An 18122-nucleotide genomic window follows, 5' to 3' on the forward strand; every position below is an offset into this window, starting at 1 on the left:
TTTGCTTTCTTAAATTCTATTGAGTCCCCAGAAAAAGTAGGTTTCCAAGAAATATATGAAAGGGAAGGATTGCCTTTGAGTTTTAAAAAAAGGAAGTTTTCAGTCAGGTAGTGCCACCCGTTAGCTGTAGCACAGTCGTCTTTGCCAGTGGTACAGGCACTCATGGTTGTTAAGAAACAGTAAAGTGTTTCCTCTTAGGTTTTGCCACAGCCCACCCAGTTTTCTCATCCCGACTTTTTAATTTCAGTGGAAGAGACAGGAGTTGTGGCAATCAAAGATCTTTACAAGGAAGTTAAATTTTTCAGAAACAACAATATTGGTAATTTTTGCACTTGAAAATGACTGTTCGCTAATTGATACTTACCAAAATACAGAAGATGCGCCTAGGAGTTTCTGGACTAGGTGATATGTCATTAGCTCTACCGTGTATTTTCAGGGCACTGCTTGTTTGATAAACACCACGGTGTTTGACTAAACATTTGGAAGCATGGGTCACCAGCACTCCCCAGTAACCTCAAAAATTTTGATGGGCCTCATAATGTTTTAAAAGGGTCTTTTCCAGAGACTTTTTAAAACTTTGCGCTACGTTAAAATACAGGTTTTTGTTCCAGACAGAATCAGTAGCCCTTGCATTATATAGAAGGATATATATAGAACTTCCATTATTTTTTGCAGTGAAAGTATATGGGATTCGTTTTGAGAGAAGAGGTCCTCCGAATTTCTAGTTATACACTTAGAAAATGCCATGAAAAAGGTTACGACTTAGATATCTTGGACTAGGTGTAGTAATACATGCAGCCAGCACTATAAATGAGTGGTTTTAAACGTAGTTTCGAACTGTTAAATTTTGAAGCTGAAAATCTAATGCACATGTTACTTATATCATTATGTTTTAAAATATATGTATTAAACTGTTTTTCCTCAATTAAAATATTTTATAAGAAATAGTGTCTACATAAAAATTATCACCTTTAAATTGATTTAAGTGGATTACTGTGATTAATACTACGTGGTATAAATACACTTACTCATAATGGGCACTGTCATTAACAGACTACTTCAGATGTTCTCTGTGCTTTGGAGACGAGGTCTCTATCCTAAAACACTTCTGTTTGAATTATACAGTTCTGGCTTTCTTCCCTTGAATACTCTATTTAGAATGCTGTAATTTTCTATGAACATATTCTACTTAATTTCAGTATTATTCGAACAGTGGATGGTAAAGTCCTGCACAAATACAGACATCCAGCTGCAGTGTTTGGTTGTGATTGGAGCCAGAACAACAAGTAAGTACTTTTTTCCTGAAATAAGTAGTAATTACATTTCAGAGACTTTGAGTCATCATAAAGTTTAATGTTATTCCCATAGGAAGTATTCATCACTTTTTTAGGAAATATTCCCCTTGCCTAGCCTTGTAATTGCATGTTTAACTGTTTTTATTCCATGAGGTTTTTACGTGATTTAGAAATATCGATTTCCTACTTTCAAACAACTTTCTGCTGCTTTAGGGAAAAGCATACGGCCAATTAACAACAAGTGGAAATCAGTCCAGTCTGTGTGTGGCTTCTACCAGGGAAACATGGCCCTTTGTCTAGAACCTTTTCGGCATCTGTGCAATGGAGGCAATGGCACTGTTCCCCGTGGCTTTCCATTACCCTCCACCTAATGCTCATGCCTTGGCACCGAGTGATTTCCCAAGACGTGGAACTTAGAATGGTTTTGAAAGGTCAGCCTTGCTTAAGAGCCTGGTATTTACCATATAAAGATCAGCTTAGATTTAAAAATTAATCCCAGTCAAACCTCCAGTAAAATTAATCCTTTAAGTCACTGCACTTCAAAGAATCTTGTGTTTCAAACCTCTCTCTGATGGGATATAAATTATACTTAAAAATTCAGACTTTCTCTAGATATTGTGAAAACGGTATGAATTATCATATACTTTTTCATCTTACAGGTGTAAAATATGCATGTTAAAGTAACAAAACCTTATTTCAGGTTGTTCTGAGTCAAATCACATATTATACAAAATGATGAGTCTGTATATTTCTTCTAAGAAAACCAGAAGAATTCACAACACAGTTAGAGGTTCTGTGCTAACTGAGCTCACGACCTGGTCCTCCGCAGTCTTTCCCACCTCAGTGGCCTGAAAATGCAGATAAGTCCAGAGCCCTTGGCCTCTTCTCTTAGACCTTATCATCTCTGGATTTTCATTTCCCATCAGCCGTCAATTCCTGTCATATCCTCCTTCTAAATGTTCTTCTTTTTCCGACTATCCCCCTAGCCACTAACCCAGTGATACTTGTTTGATTCTGGGCTTCTGCAAACACTTTCTTAATCGGTTCCAGAATTCACATGTTTTATCCCCAGCCACTTCCTCTGTGTTCTCTAGGTTGCAGTCAGCGTGAGCGTTTAAAAATGAGAGTGTGAGCACAGCATTCTACTGCTTACATCCTTCAAAGGTGTCCCGCTGACTGTAGGATAAGGTGCAGGATCTCAGCCAGCCCTACGAGGGAGGCCCTGCATGGCCTGCGGCTCCTTTGCACTTCAGTGTCTCAGTCCAGGCCTTGGTCCTCTTGTTCCCTGGACCCAGCCACACTGGCCCTCAGCTTCTATAACCAGCCAGTTCATTTTCACCCCAAGGCTTTCACTCATGTTACCTCTTTTATCTAGGATTCTGCCCCTCAGCCCACCCCACACAACCACCTGGGCTGGCGGGAGATAGCCTGTCCCCGTCCTCAACTCTCAGCTCTAAAACCACTTCTGCTTTAGAACAGTCTTCCCTGACCCTCATACAGGGTGAATTTCCCCTGTAGTGCAATATGTCTTAGTGTCATAAAATTAAGTTTTAGTTGTGAATTGGCTGCCTTACCCTCCAAAGTACAAGCCCCATGAGACCAGCAACTGTTACCTATTTTTAGCAAAACATTTATTTTTAGCAAAACATTGTGCTGCTAACCCTCTGCCTTAAAAAAAAGTAGATGTTTCATAAATATTTGTTGAATATACAAATGGATAGAATTACCTGTATCTGATCAACAGAATAGTTCCACATTCTTATTTCTCTGGTTAATAAGAGTCTGGTTAATAAAAATTTGACCAGTTGGAAAAAAATTAGGTATTAATGCAATATGCTTTGTTGGTTAAGAAAGCTTTTTAAAAAAAAAAAAAAGTCCTTTATACTGAACGATTATGTTTACTACAAAGCCTACCTAATAAATTTCATTTTTCATTTCAAAATTTCATTTTTATTTTAAAAAATCTTTTCTAAATGTTCTAATTGTTGTATTTATATTCCACTTAGCATCTTAGGAGATAAGTGAAAAACACCTTGAGTCTTACTCATATTTCTGAATTTATAATTTGGATGTGTGTATGCACATTCTTTGAATGTTTTATTTTTCATTTCTAAGATTTTATGTTTATGCATCTGCATATAGATATATACAAAAATATACTTGTGTATACATGTAAATATTTGTATTATGCAAAATACGTTTTCCCATCAGTGGGCCTTGGGCACACATAATCTACACATTTGCAGATCCACATGCCAGCTTTCAAACTGGTGTATTTCTGCATGTAGGCCTAAATAAATATAGATATCATAGCCTATGTGACAAAAATCAACAATTTGAAGTTTGGGGAAGGTTTTGATGACAATTGAGTCCAAAATGTGTAGCTTCCCCTCTTTGCCTTTAGAGCATGGAGACTGTTTATGTGATTGTTACTGTTCTTCAGGGAGACTGTTCTGGCAGGTACATGACTCCACGGGTCTGCCTGGTTCTCTAATTCCATTTGGAACAATATTCCAAGCGTGACCACTAGGGCACAAAATAAGAGCTTAGCTTATTTCACTCCCTTGAGAATGATGAGCCACTATCATTAAAAGATCCGACCCACCTGTTATATATCTAGAGGATTCTTCTGTTCGATCACTTAAGCATCTCAAGTTGGAGAAGCCATCAGAGAGAATTGGAAAACCAGGACTGTGACTTACTGTCAGATGACACAATGCTGATCAGTGAGGAGCTTCTCCAGCACACGTCCAGGGGAAACATTGCTGTTTGTACCCGAAGCACAAAAAAATTTACCAACGGTCAGGGCATGTAATAGTTAATAACTTCTTACTAACATTTAAGCACATCTTAATCACTCACCATTAGGGACCCTTCTTAAGACCCAGTGGTTGCAACATATAAAGATCTGAGAAAAATTCAAGTTATGAACCTGGGCATTTTGAAAAAGAACTTACAGAAATATACCATTGTCTCTGGTCTAAGGTAAATAAAATAAAAATCCAACTGATCAAAAGGTAAACTTTTAATTGAGACACTCTGTGCTAGAGCAGTTTCTGTAAGAGATGTTCTTACTTAGGTGAAGTTTTAGTCTAACTTCATTAAGGAAGCAAAAAATTCTAGTTTTAGAAATTAGAACTGTGTACTTTTAAAAACTACCAATAATAACACTGTAAATCTACTACACATCAATAAAAATAAATACATAAAAACTACCAGTAACAAATGCCAGGGTTTTTTTAATTTTTTTAATGTGCTTTTGATGGTATTTCAGAGACATGATAGCCACTGGCTGTGAAGACAGAAATGTTCGCGTCTATTACGTGGCCACCAGCTCCGACCAGCCGCTGAAAGTGTTCAGTGGGCATACGGAGAAAGTGTTCCACGTTAAGTGGTCTCCTCTGAGGGAGGGAATCCTCTGCAGTGGTTCTGATGATGGGTATGTAGTTTTAGATTCTAAATTTCTACTCCTTAAAAATCATAAGCTTGTACTTTTCTAGAGCTTATTTATAAGCTCCAACTTGTATGTGAAAATATCTTAAATGTGTACTTAACCAGTAGGCAGTTAACAAGCATCTAATTGCATTTAACTAAAGGTAAGTTAAGTTTTCCCGTACTTAGATTATCATCATATTCGTGATTTCTGTTTCCTTATTTTCTTGCCATAGATGCTAATTTCTATCTTATTGGCAACAAAGTTAACAGAAAGGAAAATTGTAAAGGGATCTGTTGGGAAAAGGAAAAAGATAACAATAAATCTCTGTAAAATACAGAGAAGAGTTTGTTTTTTAATAAAGTTCTCATAGTTAACATGGAAAACAGCTGTACTCTGTTTTCATTAAGAACGGAATAATAGAAGATGATCATTTATGTTAGCATGAAGAGAAGGTATTTTAGAAATGGGAGTGATTTAACATTTCTTTTCTGGGTTTGTGAAAGTTTCTGAAAGCTTGTTTATATTTTATATCCAGACAAGATAGAATTGCATAGCATAATTTGGGCTATTTGAATATGAGATAAATTTAGGTAAGAAAAATCTCACTTTGTGCAAGTAAAAGTTGTAGTATATAGTGACCACATTGTCCTGGCCGAGTATAAGGGGAAAAAAGAAGAAAGAAGTCTTTTTGTATAAAGCAGAAAGAGATTATCCCTTAAAGAAATAAAAATATGTGATGCATCTCCTGTGAGTGTAATACAACCTTTGAAGTATTAATAGTTTGGTATTTGGGGGTTGATGTAAGTCTGTGACTGAAAGATTATTATGAATTGTCCAAGCGGAATTGGCATTTGCAGGTCTTAAATTGATTTTGAGTTCAAATTTTACTTCAGTAACATTTATACTTCATACAATCCGTAGATTCAAGTAATATGAATCCAGTTATATTTAAATCTTGTTCTTGATCTGAGAGCGATTCCACACTAAGCAACCTATTTTACTGACAAAAACATGAAGTGTTCTCTGTGTTGATAAAAGCAAAGATATGAATTGATTTTTCAAATAATAGCCATCAACCGACATGCTGTATTTTCATGATTTGCATATAATTTGAGTGCTCTTAAATTATTGTATCCCTGTTATTAGTCATTTTTTTTCTTTGGTTTTATCTGTTCTGGACATTTCATTTTAAGAAAGCAATTTTTTAAACATATAAACTGCAAAGTAATGTATTTAGTAAAGTAAAGTAAAAAAGTAAAGAAAAAAATGTATTAGAATAGGCTGGCTCTAGCCTAGTTAATTACTCATTTTTATTTTCTACAAAGAGGATCATAACATATCTTGAAACATAAATTGCTTTTTCAATACAATAGGAAATAATCATTGTCCTCCATTAAGAATATGTTAATACTTTAGATAAATCATAACTTGAATGTCATTGTACACATAATGTTCTGTTTTCAGTTCTGTTCGAGTCTGGGATTATACTCAAGATGCTTGCGTAAATATTCTTAGTGGGCACACCGCGCCGGTGAGGGGGTTAATGTGGAATACTGAGGTTCCGTATCTACTTGTCTCCGGCAGCTGGGACTACACTATAAAAGTATGGGACACTCGAGAAGGAACTTGTGTGGATACTGTGTACGATCATGGTGCAGATGTATATGGTAAAGTGTTTTTCATGTACTTTTAAATTTTGCTATATTGATAGAATTTCTGAGCAATACAGTGTTTTTCAAAGAAGTCTTGCGGTGTTTGATTTTAAAATAACATTTTTCTTATTGGAAAGTATATAAGCTTGTTACTTAAATATCAAAATACACAGAAGATAATAGAAAATACCATCAGAAATGATCAGAAGATAACTATGGTTAGCATTGTGATGCCCATCTACCTCTGCAGAGAAATATATACAGACACACACACGTGCACGCACACACATACCCGTGCACATATTTACATGTATGGCTTGAATTTTTCTCCCTTACCTAACCATCACTCCAAAGGTAGGTCGTAAAACAGGAAATCAGTAATAACTTGGCTATGACTTATTTAACCATTCCTCTACCCTATACTTGGATATTTAGAGCAATGTTTTATTTTTTAATATACTACAAAGGTTTTTTAACATAATCAAGTTGGGAATGGAAAATCAGATTTCTTATCTTTTACACATCACTTTATTCTCAATTGTAGCACCCAAAACTTGATGACATTAAGTAGGTGAATTAAGAATGCAAAAATGATTATTTAGAGCAGGTAACCCTAACCTCACCACTGTATCCATATGCTTTACCCAAATGGCCATGGCCTTTTAGTTACTGCAGTGTGGGGCTCAGTTTCCGAGAGAATCCCATTTCTGGACATTTGAAAATGAAAGGTCTCCAAGTCGTTATTTATCTTGTAATGAGAACGTCCATCCATCCATCCGTTAACTCACAGATTACTGTATATTCCGTTGTTATTACAGTCGGCTTGCTGATAAACCAACTGAAATGTAATTTGAACATTTTCATCCAGGACCATCTGCTTTCTAATAATCAGCTTTGTATTCGTATCTACCAAATATGCCAAGTACTTTTTTTCTTGTATTATTTTCAGCCAAGATGGAAATGTTATTTAAAATGTAACCTCAATCCTGTGGAAGTGTTACGCAGTACATATAAATAAAAAAATGTTTTTTCAGTGCTCTCTTTAGTAAATGGCTTTGCTTGTTCCATCAGGTCTGACCTGCCATCCAAGCCGCCCCTTCACTATGGCCTCTTGCTCCCGTGACTCCACAGTGAGACTCTGGTCATTAACACCTTTAATCACGCCCTTACAAATAAACATTCTGGCAGACAGATCTTGGGAAGAAATTATCGGGAACACTGGTATTGAAACTCTGCCTGTGTTAGAGTTTATTTCTAAGCACTGTCTCATAAGCACTCTTTTCTCACTGAGTGATGCCTGTTCTCCAGATAGCGCCATAGAACCAGGCACCCCTCCTCTGCTGTGCGGTAAAGTATCAAGAGATATCAAACAGGAAATAGAGAAACAAACTGGCAACCCTCGCGTGAAGAAACTGAGATGGTTTTCAGAATGTTTATCAGTAAGTATTATAGGAATTGGACGTGTATATTTCCCCTTTAGCCAACACGAATTATGACAGCTGTTGTCACTAAGTCATCACATATTTACACGTGTCATCCCAGTAGAAGAAAGCAAATGGAGAGTGGGAAGGGATAGACTGGGAGTTCAAAATTTGTAGATACTGACAGGCATATATAGAATAGATAAACAAGATTATACTATATAACACAGGGAAATACATACAAGATCTTGTGGTAGCTCACCAAGAAAAAAAATGTGACAATGAATATATGTACGTTCATGTATAACTGAAAAATTGTGCTCTACACTGGAATTTGACACAACATTGTAAAATGACTATAACTCAATAAAGAAATGTTTAAAAAAAAGATGGAAAAAAAAGGAAGCAAGCAAACGGAAACTAGAAACAATAAATAAGACAAAGTATGGTTATTATTTTAATTTTTCAATTTAGATATGCCTGCATTATATTTTTGAAGATGTAAAATGCTGTGGGGTTTTTAATTAATTATTATATCTTTGGTTGTTCTGTATCAACTTTTTAGCCTCCAGGTGGCAGTGACAATTTATGGAATTTAGTTGCTGTGGTAAAAGGGCAGGATGAAAGCTTGCTTCCTCAGAACTACCGTAAGGGAATAATGCATTTGAAGCATCTGATTAAGTTCAGAATGGTAAGTAAAGGCTGCAAAGGGGATATACTCAAACAAAAGTCATTTTTGCCTTTTCACTATTAAAATATGAAAATTATTTTAATGTATATAATTAAAGTTGATAGACTGAAATGAATGAACATTGAGGAGATGAATCTTCAGTAAGAACTGGTCATGAGAGTGTGAATTATTTGGGAGCAGATTTGGGCAACCATGGTTTCCATTGGTTGAATCTTATGAAATTTTCCAAAGGTCCTTTGGAAAGCACTTGAAATGCTTTACCTTTACATGCTCGCCAGATGATTGTCCTGTGGGCGTTCCTGATTCTTGTCTCAGAGGCCTACTAGGCTATATTCTAGGACAGGTTTTGTAAAAAACTGATGATCTGTTTAGCTCTTAATTAATCTCAATACAAAACTATGAGTTACCTTTTACCAGGAGCAAAATGCAGTACCAACAACAAACCAGTCCTGGGACCAGAAAGAAGAAGAACTTTTATATTTGCAGGGAAATAATGTGTAACTGAACTGCTGGACCATGAGGAGAATGATGCCAGCGGGGTGGATTTGATATGACGAGAAGCAGTTATTTCCATAAAGAAGTATTTTCTTGAATCACAGACTAAACACCCAGTGACTATAATAGTTATCTATTAACTGGATAAAGCCAATTAGAGTCAGCCAGTAATTTTTAGTCTTTATTAAAGGCCTTTATATGTTTTTTCACCGTTATATACTGTTTTATCATTCACAACCTTTTGGCCCCTGGACTCCCGGTGAATTTTAAGAAAAATGGATTTAGCCTCTTCCCACTCACACTAGACACATCCAGGCTCTGCTCTCCACCACACCAACATCTTGTCTTTAAAGGGGTATTATATTTTATAGAGGAAAAGCATTGATTTTTTAAAATATCTAATTTCCAGTGCTGTGTGCTTATAAAATATTTATCTATGTAATAATGCTTTTACGCTTTTATAATCACCTGTTATCCCCCATGCTTGTATAATCACCTGTTATCCCGCATGCTTGTGTAACAAAATTTAGGAAATTTCATTCTCTTTTTAACCAGTCTGAAGCCCAAGAACTAACCACAGTCAAGATGTCTAAATTTGGTGGTGGTATTGGTGTCCCGACTAAAGAGGAGAGACTGAAGGAAGCTGCTGAAATACACTTGAGATTGGGACAGATCCAGAGATACTGTGAACTGATGGTTGAACTTGGAGAGGTAATGTGCGATTAAAGCAAAATGAGAGTTTAACACAGTGTTCTAAGTATTAGTTAAATCCTAAATAGTAAACTCATCTTTTTCCAGGTCTGGTTGGCTCTCTGCCGACCTGCTAGCAGGTGTAGACCTTAGAACGGTAGCTCTGCAGGTGACAGCCCAGGCTGGCAGCATCAGCATTGCCTGGTGGCCTGGGAGACCTGCGTTTCCCTCCCAGACCTACAGAATCAGGAACTCCGGGGGTGGAGCCCAAGTTCATGCTAGTCAGAGCCCTCCAGCTTGTCCTCACACAGGCTGATGTCTGAGAACCACTGCTCCAGGCTAGAGTCTTTGAGTCCTAGAAAATCCATGTTGGCGAATTTGCTCTCAGTGGATTCCCCTTGCTAATACCGTTTGTTGTAACTCAACCCCACACTGGACGGAAGAAGGGTCTACTCTGAGGATCAGCTGGCGGGAGGTGCACTGCAGGCATGCCCTGATCTTGAAGGGGCACCAGCTCAACAAAGCAGTTTTCCAGGAAGGTCAGGGTGAACCTGCTCTATTAAATTTCAGGGTGCTGGCTACCTTGGGGAGGTGGGTGGTGACTGAAACAGAGCAAACAGAGGAGGGGCTTCTGTTTCTTGATCTGAGAGCTGGTTACATAAGTGTTTGCAGTTTGTGAAAAGTTACTGAGCCTTTCATGTTTCTGCATGTGCATTTTGGTTCAGCAGAAATTCCCCATCCATCCAGGAAAAAAAAGATTAGAATGGCGTGGACTCATTTCATGGCAGATAATTTTTGAAAAGCTCTAGGTTAATCAGTTTTATAATTACAAAGCATGATATTAACAGTACTTATAAATGACATGAAGTAAAACTAAGCAGTGACATTACATTAGAATAGATCAAAATTAAACTTGTCACCTTTGTATTCTCCATACATTAGACACAAACAATGAATTACGGTGCTTGACCTAAAATAATGAAGTGTGCCATTTAAAAATATTATTGAAAAGGGATTGCAAACTAAAAAAGTATTTAGTTTAGAGCAATGTAAAAATTTTTGTATGAGGAAATAAAGATATGACTTAAAAGTTACTTTTTTTAACAGGACACTGCTGGAAAGAACATCTTATCAAAAAGTAAACCAAAAAAATAAATAAATTTGGTGGAACAGTGTAATAATTTATCTTTCTGAGTTCTATATTTAGGTATATACAATTTTAAACTATATATAATTCCAGTGTAATTAAGGATAAGTTAATCCATTGTTTACTTGTGGAGCTGATAATTTTGTTGTGCAGTTTCATCAATGGATTTAATGATCCAAAAAGCTGTGCTTTTTTACCCTCTTTAAAAATTTACTGTCGTTCATGATCACCTCCTTATAGTTTCTATGTCTGTAAAATTAATAGTATGAGATTAGGAACATTTAATCTTTTCACTTATAACACATGATTTTATTGGAAGAGCTTGGTGATTTCAAAATTAATTTAACCTACATTTCAACTTCTTTCTTCCATTCACCCCCTACTGTAATAAAGACAAATTTCCCCTAAAACCATAATTATAAATATTGCAGTATTAAAAACTCCCTATTTAAAACTGAACCTATTACTTTCAGGCTAATTACCAATTTTCTAGCCTTACTTGTAGTAGAACTCTCCTGTTTGGGAGAGCTTTAATTAAAAAGAAGTTTTGATTCATGTAGTGATATTTCAGAATATTTTCTCCTCAGTTCCTTTGTAGACTTGAATTCAGCAAAATCTGTATTTTCATGTAACAATCACAATCGGCCTTAATTGAACAGTGAGCTTCTTTTGATAGTGATCTAATTTTTAAAATATGAAGACAGGCACGTCAATTATAATGGGAGAAATGCCAATAAATAAAATTTATGAAAATAAGTAGGGAAAAATAAAAATAGAAATAAATATCTTATTTGTTAAATGTAAGTAACAGTGAAATAAAAATTTCTGTATATATGATTTTGAGCGTAGAGTGCAGAGTCTGGTGTTGTACTGGAAGGTGAGTTAGTGTATTTTTCATACTGTCCCTTTCCCCCACCTCCTTTCTCACTCTCTCTGCCCCCCAATCTCTCTCTCTTTTTCTCTAGGCTTGAGATTTTCCCTGCTAAATTATAGAATTTATATATCTTATGCATTTTAAAGTATAATAATATGTGTACTGTATAGAATGCATGAGATAGTATAAATATTCCTGGAAATCCAAACACTCTAAAAGCACTCAAAAAACTTGTGGTATAAATATGAATTCATTTAAAAATTCTGTAAAGAGTTAGACCGAACAATCAAAGTGGGTGTGTTTCTGCTTTGCTTTCTCCGGTTCTAGTGGGACAAAGCCCTCTCAGTTGCACCAGGAGTCTCTGTGAAATACTGGAAGAAGCTGATGCAGAGGTAAGGCGGAGAGTGCGTGTCCAGACAGATGATCTAAGATTTGTTAAAATAGAGGCAATGTCTAAGTATGATAGTAGCTTTTGAGATTTTTTTTTTTTACTTTTAAGTTGTTTTAAACGATAATTTTTATCTCCTTATACAATAAATTAAACGAATCAGTCATAAGTCATTTTGGTGTTCTTTATCTGCCCTGACATCTGATAAAAGCAGTGGAAGGCAAATTTCCTTGAGTTGGTGGAAGAAATGACAGATCAGGCAACATACTCACTGGTTAATGTATTGGTATTGAAATGTAAGTGGTAAGACATTTTGAAGGTTACGAACAGTTCATGAAATATTCTATAAACAATCTCAGAAATTCTCTCTGTAGATACTAATTCCTGCCATGTCCCCTGCATGGACATAAGGTGGGTGCTGATGGTAAAGAAGAGTCTTACCCCTGAACACGCTTGACTAAATGTCCTTGTTCTGGAACGCAGTAGAGGGACACAGTTTTCCTCTGAGTGCATTGGTTTCCTGGGGCTGCTGTAACAAAGGACCACAAACCCAGAGCTTAGAACAACAGAAATGTGTTCTCTCACGGTTCTGGAGGCTAGAAGTCTGCTGTCAAGTTATTGGCAGGGCTGCTTCCTGCTGGAGGTTTGGAGAGAGAATTAGGCCCATGCTTGTGCCCCTGGCTTCCCGTGGTCATCGACAGTCCTTGGCTCTCCAGCCTCTGCCTTGTCTTCACGTGGCATTATCCCACATGTGGGCCTCTGTGTCCAAATTACCCTTTTGTTTTTTTTAATAAAATGCCAGTCGTATCAGATTTCAGGTTTACCCTAATCCAGTATAACCCCGTCTTAACTAATTATGTCAGCAAAGGCCCCATTTCCAAATCAGGCCACATTCACAGGTACTGTGGTTTAGGGTTTCAGCGTACCTTTTGAGGGGGGACACATTTCAACCCATAACAGAAGACTATTCTCTGTTCTGTTCTGTTCATTCATTCCACAAACATTTAGTGCTCACTACATGCCAATGACTGTGGAGTTCTATTTAATGAGTAGCTACCTTGCTTCTGGCATTAAAAATAAAAGTTTGGTTTTTGTTTCACGGGACATGGTTTAGAAAACAGATTCCACTGTGGTTCACACGTACTGATAAAATCAATCAGAGGCTAAACATGAAATCCAGAAGGATTAACGCGTGAGCCTTGGGAAAGTGGGCTGTTGCCTCGCACTTACTGTCCCCAAATCAGTTATGCAACAGGTTGGCTCCAGCCTCAGACTCCAGGCTCCTTATCCTAAACTCTAAGAATCCAGAGTCATTCTGAGCTCATGTCCCTTCACTGCACAGCTGTAAATGTCATTGCTCCCACTGAATCTTGAATACAGTCCACTTAGCAGAGGATATTTATTTAACAAAACAATTTTGTTTCAACGCGAGAAGCAAAAAATCTTTTCCATTTATCTTTGAAAACCAGCACCCGATTTTCTCTGCTCCCTGCTTCACGTGGTGGCCAGAAAATCATCTGCCTGCAACTCATAAATTTATGTTTTATGAATCCAGCCATTCAGAGAGATTGATTGGCAGTCTCTCAGTTGTAGCTCCAAATGAATTGAAGACTTAAGAGTGAATGATGCAAACAACATAAAAAGTACCTACTACACACACCCAAATGTTGGCAATTGAAATGTAGTTTAATGCACTTGCCAGCATAAATTAAATATACCTGATTAGCTTTCAACAGAACTGAGGTTCAGTATTAAGCGTGGAATTAACAAGGCTGGTCCGTGAGAAAGTACCTGGCACTTAGATCGGGTAAGAGAAACAGAGACAGACAGACAGACGGACTGTGACAGCTACAGACTGACACATACATATCCTTCATAATCTCCAAGATCAGGTCCCCTCTCCCCTCACGTATCTGGAACATTGTTTTTCTTTACACTACCTTGCTGGGGGCAATGACAGTATTCTGCATTTTATTATCGATATTTATGTTCTTGTATTATTCTTTTTAATGATTTTGAGGCTACCTGCATTTAGAGGCTTTTTATTCATTCTTGTGCTCACAAAAATATTTAAAATTATCTCTCTTTAATGAATGGACACCCACATGTGCATAATCCAATTGAGAGTAGATATGTCACATAATAGGCTCCATTTATCTTCAGAAAGATATAGTCCCCATTTTAATAAATAAGCTGCATTGATTTTAAGACCTGAAATATTCAGTGCATTTATAATACAAAATTATATAATGTTCTGAGGGAAAACAAGTACCTATAGTATTTATTATATCAGGAAACTTTTGTCTTCCAAATACAACGTGGTTATAAAATCGAAGTCTTTGTGAAATCTGATTCAAATTTTAGATATTTTAAGTATTTCAGAAAATCTCAGCCCAGAACCTTGAAATCAGTATAGTGTAAACAAATTGTTGTTGTCTTATTAGGAGAGCGGATCAGTTAATCCAGGAAGATAAGGATGATGTCATTCCATACTGCATAGCCATTGGTGATGTGAAAAAATTAGTCAATTTTTTAATGTCAAGAGGTCAGCTTAAAGAAGCCCTGCTTGTTGCACAGGTACAACCACATAACTGCAGGGGCTGCACCCGCTGGGGGGCGGGGGGCTCACGGGGTGGGGGTTGCGTCGAATGACAGAGTGAAGTCGTAGATGGCTTGGCTTCGGCCCACCTCCCGGCCTTCTTTCTCGACATCTCAGCTACGCTGTCTTTGCTCGGGTCACACTGAGCTCATTTTGGATCTTTAAACGTACAAGCATCCCTGAACTCTGACCTACTCTACGCTCCTGAACGCTATGTACACTTGAACCGTTTACTTGGAGCTTCATGTTGGTATTCACAGTGGAGTTCACCAGTTTTTCCTTCTCAAATTCTGAGGCTATCTCCAAATTGTAATATAAGTTTCAAACACGATTTAAGTATACTTCGTTCAAAACAGTATTCTGAGATTGGTCAGTTATCCACAATTAGCTAAAGATTTATTAAACGTTGTGTTAAATCCCAGGCTGCTTGTGAGGGAAACCTGCAAACCCTGCACGTCTCTACACCTAAAGGATCTTGGTGTTCCGATGACACCTGCAAGGAAGACTTCAATGAGTGAGCGACTCAGTCTTTGTTTGGGGTCAATTTTTGTGTGTGTGTGGCTGGTTTCCCTTTAGGAGCTTTTGAGGGCCATGTCATTCACCCTTCTTTATACACAGAGGACTTGGCTGTCTCATTCCTCAACCAGGTTTCTCACCACCATCTAGTACCATCACAGCATCCCTCCCTAGATGTGCAGGGAAACGTCAGGCATGTAGACACAGTCTACGCACGATGTGTACAGCTTCCAGAAAAGCAGGCTGCATTTCAGGAGAAGCTGAGTCCTTAAAAACTGACCAAACCTGCTGGGGAGGAGGGGACAGTAAAGGTAAGATTAGTGTTTCACTGTAGACTTAGAGTGGTTAACATCTTGGTGACATTGCTCACCATGCACAACCCAGTATTAGTGTCTAGAATTACATTAAGGCCCCTTTTAAAGATGAAGTCCAAATACTTTCATTTTTAAAAGAAATGGAAATTGGGATTCTTTAGCCTTTTGACTTTTTTCAAATTTAATGTACCTTCCCCCACATCCTCTCTTAGCTCCTGTTATTACCCTAGAAAATAGGATATTTAAATGTTTAGGATATTTATCAAGTAAAAAACATGATCATAAAATGTTAAGCAAATAATGTGTTAGGACTAACGTATTCCTTTCTGGTCCTTTGCTGCGATCCTCTGCCATTTCTAAACTTGGCATTTTAAAGATCTAACATAACCACCCCTATTCCGATCGCCACCTAAATTTTGAGAAGTTTCAGTTCAGCCTGTAATTTCTCTAAGGTTAGCTGCCTCTGTAGCTGACTGAGGCATAAATTATTGAGCGTAGGATGGGAAATTCTGAGAATTAGGCTTTTCTTCTGAAATAAGAAAAATTGGAGGAGGGGGAGGTGGCTTCTCAGCTCATCTACTAAGAAAGACTGTGTTCGTGATATTTCCCCCCAGATCAGGCTTTATACCTAAACCAAGAATATCACATTGAAGCCTGGTTAGTCCCTTAATCAGCTTCTTGTAAAAAGGCATCAGTTCACTTTCATGACGGAGTCCTTGTTTTTGTATCGACTATGTGTACTTTTTCTTCCCAGACTCCTGCAGGAAGCCTGCAAAGAGCTGGCAGACTGGTATTTCCAGGAGGGCCGAGCAGTCCTGGCCGCGTGTTGCCACCTCGCTGTAGATAATATTGAGGTAAAACATTTCAGACTTGTTCATGTGAATGAAAACTCCCAAGATGTGTCATGGTGTTTGAGGCGAAGATATACGGTGACTTTCTGTGTGACATCTAGCTTTGCACGCTTTCCATGCCTGAGCGATTACGTGCCTGATAAACACAGATGAACTCTACAGACTAGAAGATCTTTTATTTATCTGTTTATTTATTTCATCGCAAGATACACAGTTGTAGCAGCCTTTTTTTTTTTTTAACTTTAAGCGTCTCATCATAGATGAGAAGCAGTAGTGTGGCAAGGGGGAAAATCATTGCAGTTAAACTCAGAACACCTGAGTTTTGAAAGCAGTTATTTTAATAAATACTTTAGTATATTCTTCACAAGTTATGTTTTTAAGGTATTTTCCTTTGACCCACTAATGTAATAAACCATTAAGTGCAGATATGGATTCTATTTTGCATGTATCTTTAGATATATTGGCCTTAAGGGATAACTGATCTTCATTATACACTATTGAAGAAGATTTTCAGAATTTGTGTATTTTTTTCTGATAGAGACTGAAGGAGACTTTGAGGATATTGCAGAGAGACTGCTATTAATTAATTACAAAATATGAGTGAAAGTTCTAGAACTCTTAAATTCCGATCTTATAAAATTGCCCGTATGTCCCTTTATCAAAGCTTTTCCACCTGAGAATTGTAGTTGCTCTCGCATAAGTACCTTATAGAAATACTACACTCAACATTTCATAAGAATAACTGACCGTGGGTTAATACAACTTTATCATCTTTACGAGCTTGGCGGGGAATGCTGATCCTACCCAGCATCTATGAAACTGAAGAAGTTGTTTTCTTGTTGCGCAAGCTGGCGATGGCGTACCTGATCCGTGGGAATGAACTGGAGCTGGCCGTCTCTGTGGGCACAGTCCTGGGAGAGCCTGCAGCCCCGGCCACCCATTATGCCCTGGAGTTACTGGCAAGAAAATGCATGATGATTCCAACGTGGTAAGCACTTATAAATCCAAAGAATCGTTTCCTAGCGATGGAATGAACTTTTAAAATATTGTAAGTTGCATTCCGTAAGGCGTGTTGGGAGAATATAGGAGCTCCTTTTAAATAAGAGATTAGATTGTGGGAGGAAATGATGCAATGAGTATGAATTGATAGTAAGAACTACCATGGTTACATAATGAAATCTCCCATCACTCATTCTGAAGTAGCCCAGTTGCAGTTCGTACTATTTCAAGGGCATAAAGCATCACAAGACGATAACATGGCCTTCTTAAAACTATTGGGACCACACATTCCCACATTTTAAATTCTGCATATCTACACTCTTTCTTGTCAGATCCTGTGTCCTGGTTCAAGGGAGAAAATAAATCCACTTTCATAACAGAGAGTAGTAAAAAGGTGGCGTAGCTGGAAGCCTGGAACCCACTCGGGCAGCTCTCTAAGGCAGACCCTGGAAAGTCCCCGGGGAACCTGGGTCCGCAGCTCAGAGCAGCTGTCCCTCCTGTCTCCTCTGGGCCCTGTGCTCAGGGCAGACAGCCCTTCACCGTGGAGGAAGGAGACGGTGCTGTTGCTCAGTAGATATTTGTTGAATAAGGATGATTTTAGACATCTGTCTTCTCTTTCCTCTCTTGAACCTCGAGAGGTTTCTAAATAAGCTTGTCTGTCAGGACTTTCATGTCTCCCCGCTGTCCACCCCAGGCACACACACAGCACTCTTAAGATGGAGCTGTACAGGCCACTGTGGACACTAGAGGATGC

General features: G+C 37.8%; 1 protein-coding gene across 4 annotated transcripts in view; it reads left to right on the plus strand.

Annotated features, from left to right (window-relative positions):
* The window catches only part of WDR17 (WD repeat domain 17), a 73864-nt gene that overhangs the window by 36598 nt on the left and 19144 nt on the right, over nucleotides 1–18122 (plus strand). For all 4 annotated transcript variants that reach the window (XR_012502383.1, XR_012502384.1, XM_074353380.1 and 1 more), the window contains exons 11-22: nucleotides 1200–1286; nucleotides 4570–4734; nucleotides 6196–6398; nucleotides 7455–7604; nucleotides 7692–7822; nucleotides 8370–8495; nucleotides 9546–9701; nucleotides 12029–12093; nucleotides 14534–14666; nucleotides 15111–15202; nucleotides 16273–16372; nucleotides 17218–17357. Coding sequence is in view for 2 of the 4 variants with exons in the window: in XM_074353380.1 (XP_074209481.1) it covers nucleotides 1200–1286; nucleotides 4570–4734; nucleotides 6196–6398; nucleotides 7455–7604; nucleotides 7692–7822; nucleotides 8370–8495; nucleotides 9546–9701; nucleotides 12029–12093; nucleotides 14534–14666; nucleotides 15111–15202; nucleotides 16273–16372; nucleotides 17218–17357 (1548 nt within the window). In the remaining 2 variants the exon portion in view is untranslated. The remainder of the gene's footprint in view (nucleotides 1–1199; nucleotides 1287–4569; nucleotides 4735–6195; nucleotides 6399–7454; nucleotides 7605–7691; nucleotides 7823–8369; nucleotides 8496–9545; nucleotides 9702–12028; nucleotides 12094–14533; nucleotides 14667–15110; nucleotides 15203–16272; nucleotides 16373–17217; nucleotides 17358–18122) is intronic.

This window comes from Camelus bactrianus, chromosome 26 (genome assembly GCF_048773025.1).
Source record: "Camelus bactrianus isolate YW-2024 breed Bactrian camel chromosome 26, ASM4877302v1, whole genome shotgun sequence".
Lineage (NCBI taxonomy): Eukaryota > Metazoa > Chordata > Mammalia > Artiodactyla > Camelidae > Camelus > Camelus bactrianus.